General features: G+C 36.3%; 1 protein-coding gene across 1 annotated transcript; it reads left to right on the forward strand.

Annotated features, from left to right (window-relative positions):
• The first annotated feature begins 5,452 nt into the window (after positions 1-5,452).
• LOC115717855 (pectinesterase) lies at positions 5,453-7,946 on the forward strand. Its single transcript, XM_030646826.2, has 2 exons — positions 5,453-6,586; positions 7,141-7,946. The coding sequence occupies exons 1-2, from the start codon at positions 5,533-5,535 to the stop codon at positions 7,854-7,856; spliced, it is 1,770 nt and encodes a 589-aa protein (XP_030502686.2). The 5' UTR covers positions 5,453-5,532; the 3' UTR covers positions 7,857-7,946.
• The last annotated feature ends 358 nt before the right edge of the window (positions 7,947-8,304 follow it).

Genomic DNA, 8,304 nt, shown 5'->3' on the forward strand with positions numbered 1-8,304 from the left:
TGAAAATAACTGGAGGAAAAAAAGTATTTTTTATGAACTTGAGTATTGGAGTGCAAATGAGTTGAAACACAACATCGATGTTATGCATGTTGAGAAGAATGTTTGTGATAGTATCCTTGGCACTCTCTTGGATAATGACAAGTCTAAAGACACCACTAATGCAAGACAAGATTTGAAAAATATGAGAATTCGTCAATCCTTATGGATTTTCGAAGATGCTCGTAAAAGATTGCTAAAACCACATGCCCCTTATGTATTAACTGCTAATGATAAGCAATTGTTTTGCAAATTTTTGAAGGAGGTTAAATTGCCAGATGGATTTTATTCGAACTTGAAGAAGAAAGTAACTAATGACAATATTGTTGGATTGAAATCCCATGATTGTCATGTCATAATGTAAAGTTTTTGTCGAAGGAAGTATCAAGCACCATTATAGAATTGTGCAATTGTTCAGAATTTTATGTTGAAGGACATTGAACGTAAAAGACATGGAGAAGGCCCAGGGAGACCTTATTCACATTTTGTGCAAAATTGAGAGAATTTATCCTCCAAATGCGTTTTTTGATATCATGATACATTTGGTGATCCATTTACCCGAGGAAGCCATATCATGGGCGCGCTTTTTATGAGGTGGATGTACCCTTTCGAGAGGTATATGAAAAAGTTGAAAAATTATGTTAGGAACAAAGCAAGGCCAAGGATCTATTGCCGAAGGATACGTTATAGATGAGGCTTTGACATTTTGTTCCATGTACTTCAAAGGTGTGCATACAAAATTCAACCTGTCCCGAGCGCAATGAAGATGCTCCTAGTGTATCTCGCTATTTAACAAGTGTATAAATCTCAATGTCGTCCACTCCTAGCAAACAATAACAACTCTCGATGAGAAGACTCGCAAAAAGAGCCGAGTGGTACATATTGCGTACCCTAGCGAGATCGACCCTTATCTGACGTAAGTTAATCAAAATTATTACATAATGCTTAATGAATAATTTATATTATTCTATCTAGCTAAATTTGTAATAATTTTTTTTTCTTTTAATAGAGAGCACCTTGAAATAATCGCACGTAGGACCCGAATGCCAACCATAATCTTTTACACAAAAAAGAATTTCCTTCGTGGTTTCAAAAGAAGGTGTGCAAGTATTCCTTTTCGTACTATTTACTTAATCTAAATTATCAACTCTCTCAAATCTTAATTGTTATGCGTGTTTTTTTCGCATTTTTGATTTGTATAAGCTCTGTCTTTAGAACACGTTGACGAATTGCTAGCTTTAGCACCGGCTCGATCTCGTTGTCTATTCATATCCGCATGTATAGTGAATGGAGTTCGATTTGTTGTAAATCACGAGATAAAGACCGTAATACTCAAAATAGTGGGGTGTCCGTTGTGGACGTATAGGTTTTGACTATTTTGGGGAACTTCAAGAAATATTGCATTTGTCCTTTAGTGGAGCATATTCAGTTGTATTATTTCGGTGTAAGTGGTTCAACACAGATCCGAGAAAGAAAAAAATCATTATCGAAAATAATATCACTAGCATAAATGTTAGTGGTGTATGGTACAAAGATGATCCGTACATTCTTGCTACCAAGCTAAGCAAGTTTTCAGGATGATCTAGTTAGAGGTCGTAATTGGAGAGTTGTTCATAATGTCCATCACCGCCAAGTTTGGGAAAATATTTTGGATGCTTCTAATGAGACAGATGATGTTGATGTTGTACATGACACAAACTCATCAAATTTTACACTATCAGTGGATTTGGGGGAGTTGAATGTCCAACGAACTAATGATTCTCCAACAATTGTGGATGTCCCTCAAAGTTCTGAGATAGTTGCAAATGTTGATGATAGTAGGGATGATGAAGATGAAGAAATTGCAGAAGACCTGGAGGATGATTTGCTTATTGATCATCTTGAAGATGAAATTGAAGAAGTGCCTGCAACAAATTTGCATTTCATTAGTGATGATGATTGTGAATAATGGATTTTAGTACTGTTTGTATTGATGAGTAGTACTATTTTTTTAATCCTTTTGTCTCAACAAATTATTGTAAAAGAACAAATTTAAGAGTTAATGAGTTGTTCGTATTCTCTTAAGTAAGGACTCATATGATTTTATTATTCTATTTTTAGCATAAAATGTCACAGATATGTTGCTAACTATCATGGTGGAGATGGTGGCGGGGATGACCCATTAGATCCTACTAGGGTACCGACTGCGTGCGAGGCTTCAGGTATTTTTGTTATTTTTCTATCTAAGTGTTTAATTTTTTAATTTAACTATTCACACATATACATTTTTGATGGCAACATAGGTGGTGACTCGAGAAAAGGCCGTGGGAGGAATGTATTAGTAAAGTTAGAAGAGAGAAGAAAAAAATCCCCATCGGCCCGTTGCCATTAGAAGTTGACAGTGTCTCCAACAAAATAGTAGGCTTGGAGAGTAAAGCTTTTCCTCGATTGGTAGGGCGAGAGGTTGCACTGCATGTGCCTGGACATCATCCAAGTTGGGCAAATGTCCCGGAGCAGTACGAACACCTCATCTTAACCAAGCTTCGGGTAAATAATTATTAATTTATCTACACTAATAAATGTGATTATTACCATGTTATTTTAATTTATTTTTGTCATATGCAGCATTATTACCAGTGGACAAATATCCAAAGTTAGTAGCTATTTCGATAGCCGAGATGGCCGAGAAGTACAAAACACGAAAGAATATTAGATTGCAACACTTCGCAGAATATTACAAAACCCGTAAGACTTTGAAAATGCAAAGAAGAACCCTCCCAATGAACTTAATGAAGACCAATGGCGACTAATATGTGAATTGTTCACAACTCCCGATTTCATTCATCTAGCCGAAGCAAAACTCTATCAATCGACAAAGATGAAATTCTCTTCAACAACAATGGTCGGTAACTATGGCCGAGATTCTTCGTCAAAAAGTAAGTTAATATATTAAATTTCTATTTTACAAAGTTTACTTTATATATAATTTTCTAACAAGTTATATTTATCAGCAAGGAAAGGGTTACATTGAGACTTGGAAAGAATGTCATACTAAGAAAGACACCAACACCTTCATCAATGAGGCTGCCAAAAATAAATATGTAAGATATATAAAATAATAACTTTTAAATATTTTCAAATAATTGTAATTTTGCTTGATTTCTAACTTATTTTGTATTATAGGAAGAGATGTTGACAACTCGGAATAGTGCCTCGAATCTTCACAAGTTTCGTAACTTGAGATTCTTCTGAAACACTTCGAGAGAGGCGTGGCCATCAACGAGGAGTGGGTCGCAAGTTGAAAGGCCAATCATCGTGACGACGCTCACAACCCGCAACCGCTCGATCAACCGACGACGGGAAAATGCTTGCCGAGTTACAAACAAATACGACGTTGACTCAACAAATGTCACGTGAACGTCGTGAACCAATGGATGTCGAGATGAATGATGCAGCTCCAACCCAACCCATACGTCCTCAACCGTCTCGCTCTCAAATGGGTGTTAACCCAATGGGTTTTCGCAGCTCGCATCGTACTCTACTTCGTTTCAAAGAATCGCTACAATGTACTCCTCGCTACAACAACCTCTTGTTCCTTCGCCTCGGAATGTTAAGTCCCGAGCAATTTCACAATTAAATGTACTACTATACTTGCGCTTGTGTTTCAGTCGCCAAACAATTCGCAAATATTGTTGAATATGATGACTCAGTCGCCTCAGACGTCTCATGTGTCAGAGCCTCGGATGTCACAGATGCCGCAAAATGTTCAGATGTCGACACAAGGGCAGCAATACCAGAACACATCGCAGACGATGCCGACACAACCATGGGAGCAGACATCTCAAATGATGCCGACACATCTAGGACAACAGACTTCTCAGATGATGCCGACACAACAAGGGCAGCAGACATCTCAAATGATGCCGACACTATACGGGCGCAGACATCTCACATGATGACCTACTTCGCAAATGCCGCCATAATACTACCCACGATGCCGGGATGTTCGGGCCTGATGTTCCTCGAGATGCTAGTGATGAGGACGATGCCACTACAAACTTCTTTTAGAATATCTATTTTAATTTTACGAACTATCGGTCTAATATGTTTGTTAATATTTTATGAACACTAATTTATATTTAGGTCGGCAGTACTATAATGTTTATGACTTACTCTTATTGTAATATTAGTGACTTTAAATATTTTCTTTTTGTTGATTTTATATCTTAATTAATTCAATAATTTTATATATTAATTAATTAAATAATTAAAAAATAATTAAAATTAAAATTAAAATTAAAATTAATAATTTTAATATAATAATAAATATAAATAATTAATTACAAATAATTTAATATAATTTTTTATTTTTTTTTCGTAGAAGATCTTCAATAACGACATTGTCGTTATTGATATTATTATCAATAACGACAATGTCGTTGTTGATGTACTCATAATTAAAAAAAAAAAAACAAAACAAACATTATTCCCAAGGACATTGTCGTTGGGATTAATTTTTATTCCCAACGACTTAAAAAGTCGGTGTTAATAATCGTTTTTCCCAACGAAGTATTTCCAACGACTTTTTACCAACGAAATGTCCTCATTAATGCGCAATACTGACGAAAACAGGGGTTTTTACCAACGAAATTTGTCCTCAGTAATGCTCATTTTTCTTGTAGTGTTTATTCACTTTGTCAAAAAAAAAAAAAAAAGTAATTTTTGGATAATTAAATTAGTCTGGACGACATACCAAGGATCGTACTACCCATCTAAATCTTAAAATGTTCTTCACATTTTACCTAGAAGAATGTCACGTCACTCTGTACGGAAATTGAGATAATAGTGAGGTTTATATTAATTGGGGAACCCCCGATGATTTTAAACTGTTTGAATGCTCTTTAAAACCCCGTTTCTTTTTTTTGGCTTCTAATTCTTTTTAAATCATTAGGAAAATTACACGAGTGTTTAAAATTATCGCGAATAATCTACTATATTTGATGGTATTAACACTCACTTAATTTTATTAACAACAATCACCAGAAATACGTTTTAAAAATGGACGGAAATAGTTATTTTTGTAATAGTGTATCATCTTCTTTCTTTAATTTGTTCCCTACCAAAATGATTTTGGGTGCAAATTCAGGTTCATGTATATAAGACAAGCGTTGACAAAAAGGATATATACAAAATCGTTAAACATATCCCAATGAATGCTAGGAAGACATGCAACAACCAACAGTACTTGAATAAAAATTATATATTATATTATATTATATTTTTCCATTCCATACAATTAATTGGCCCACTCTTATTTCTGAAGATTGCCATTAATTCACCACTAATAACAACTATGTATATATTCAACACACTACTCCAATTGGCCTGATAAAATAAATATTTAATCAACTCATATATATGCACGTTATATATATCTTTCTCCTTGTATATATAATTCACCAAACTCACACAAATTAAAACACACAGCCAAACTTTTCTCAATATCTCTCATTAATTATGGCTAATAATATTAATAATAACTTGATAAGAATGTACTTCTCTTGGTTTCTCGTTTCTCTCCTAATTACCTCTTCAACTTTCTCACTGGCTCTCTCCCGAGACAACATGTGCAAATCCACCAGATTTCCTTCTTATTGCAACACAATGCTCCCAAATCGAGACACCGATGTCCACAATTTCGGCAGATTTTCGGTTCTAAAATCTTTGTCACAGTCTCAAAAGTTACTCAACTGGGTGGAGACTCGCCTCAACCACCGTAACTCAGCTGATCTGTCAGAACCATCCTTGATCCGGCTCTTGGAGGATTGCCGTGAGCTGCTCTCGTCAAACATTGACTTGTTAACGAACTCCATTATTCGAAAAGTCAACAGGACCAGTAACGTTCTTCCGACCTCGGAAGCTGAAGAACTCCAAACCTCGTTGAGTACTGTCTTGACCAACCTCCAAACATGCTCAGATGAACTCGAGTCCACACCATCGGCTTCTTCGCTCAAGAACGACATCTCGGAGATGATATCAAACGACACTAAGTTGCACAGCCTATCTCTCTCCCTCTGCACCCAGGGTTGGGTTCCCATAGATATGGACACGACGCCTTTTTGGTCCAGGCGACACGCCGTTAGGAGAAGTGGCGGAAGGATTCCTATGAAGATGTCGGGCCTTAACAGGGCTAGGTTGGATGAGGCTTTTAAACATCCGAGGCGGTCCAGGCAGCTGCCGCCTAGTCCACCTAGGAGGAGGACGATGAGGAAGGTTCTTCAGGCTGGGGAGGATGAGGAGGTTACGATAAAGGACGTGGTGGTGGTTAGCCAGGACGGGAGTTGGAATTTCACCACCATTAACGATGCCATTGCTGCTGCACCAAATAACTCTGCTGCTTCGGGCGGGTACTTCTTAATATACGTGACATCCGGGGTTTATGAAGAGTACATAACGATTGCGAGTAACAAGAAGTATCTTTTCTTGCTTGGAGATGGCATTAACCAGACAATTATAACCGGGAACCACAGTGTGGTTGATGGTTGGACTACCTTCAACTCTGCAACTCTTGGTACGTAATTCTCTCTTATATATATCCACTACTTAATTATTCTACTGTAACATGATATTTTAATTTATTTAATAAATAATTAATAACCATAACTTCATGAAAGTATTCAACCTTAAATAACAATAATCTTTATTCTTATTATATGATCGGAATGTAACATATTCAACCAGCATCGTTAAAGGCCATCTAATTAAAAGTGTCCATTATCACTTATTATGTCTACTTACTATTAATATTGGATCACATATATTTAATTTAAAATACAATATATATAAATATATATATATATTTTTTTTGAATAACAATTTTATTGCTCAAACCAAACTTTACATCACATTAAATTAAATTAATATTCTATAGTATTCAATATAATTTTTTGATAAATATAAATATTATATAGTATTCAATATTAAATTAATTAAGATTGCAACAAGCACATCTACTAAAATTTCGATGGTAAATTCTATATATTTTATATAAATTTAGACAATGATGGATCTGACGATGCTATATAATTGAACTGATCTATTTTGTATATATACCTTAAATTGCAGCTGTTACTGCGGTAGGCTTCATTGCAGCTGATTTGACGATCCGAAACACAGCAGGACCGAGCAAACATCAGGCAGTGGCGCTCCGAAGCGGCGCAGATCTTTCCACATTCTACCGCTGTAGCTTTGAAGCTTATCAGGACACTTTATACACTCATTCCCAAAGACAATTCTACAGAGAATGCGACATTTACGGAACCGTAGACTTTATATTTGGCAACGCAGCCGTCGTACTTCAGAACTGCAACATATTCCCAAGGCTTCCTAATAAGGGCCAGTTCAATGCCATAACCGCGCAAGGCCGAATCGACCCCAACCAGAACACAGGAACTTCCATCCAAAACTGCACCATTAGTCCCACTGCTGACTTGGCTGCTGCCAACGCCGCAGCTGCAGCCGGGAATGGATCGTTCACAAAGACTTACCTGGGAAGGCCGTGGAAGGAATATTCTCGAACTGTTTTCATGCAGTCCTTCATCGATGGCTTTCTTGATCCCGCTGGCTGGCGTGAGTGGAGTGGTGATTTCGCATTGAGTACTCTGTATTATGCAGAGTATGGTAACTCGGGTCCTGGGTCGAATACATCCAAACGAGTCAATTGGACGGGTTATCACCTCATCAACGCCACCGACGCCGCTAATTTCACGGTCTCCACTTTTTTGCTGGGTGATGTTTGGTTACCTCAAACGGGTGTGCCTTATAGCGGGGGTTTAATATGAAGCTTATTATTATATTTTTCATAAATTAAATATTATAACAAGTGTTAATTAATATTTACTATAAATTAATTAGTGTCGTTTTATATGTATTAATTAATGTTTCCATTAGTAGAAGTATATGTCACTACTAGAAATTTTGTTATTATTAGAAGCCGAAAAAATTACCGGCAGGCTGTGTCCGCCACTAATTGTTGGGTTATTACTGATAGGGGTGTTCATCCGATCCAATCCGCACTTTTTTTGTCAAACAACATCCAATCCGCACTAAGTGTAGATTTCATATTTTGGATCCAATCCGATCCGCATAAGAGTTTAAATCCAATCCAATCCAATCCGCAATAGTGCGGATTAGATCGGTTATTTTGGATCGGTTACTTTTTTAATAATAAATTTTTTAATATTTCATAGAAAAAAAAATTAAAAAAAAACTATTGTTTCTTAATCTCCA

The sequence above is a fragment of the Cannabis sativa genome, chromosome X (assembly GCF_029168945.1).
Source record: "Cannabis sativa cultivar Pink pepper isolate KNU-18-1 chromosome X, ASM2916894v1, whole genome shotgun sequence".
In the NCBI taxonomy this organism is placed as follows: Eukaryota; Viridiplantae; Streptophyta; class Magnoliopsida; order Rosales; family Cannabaceae; genus Cannabis; species Cannabis sativa.

Bases quoted from the DNA above. Each gene is read 5' to 3' on its own strand.
- LOC115717855 (XM_030646826.2), top strand. From the start codon at position 5,533: ATGGCTAATAATATTAATAATAACTTGATAAGAATGTACTTCTCTTGG. The intron at 6,587-7,140 runs GTACGTAATTCT...CTTAAATTGCAG, and splicing joins CTTCAACTCTGCAACTCTTG to CTGTTACTGCGGTAGGCTTC.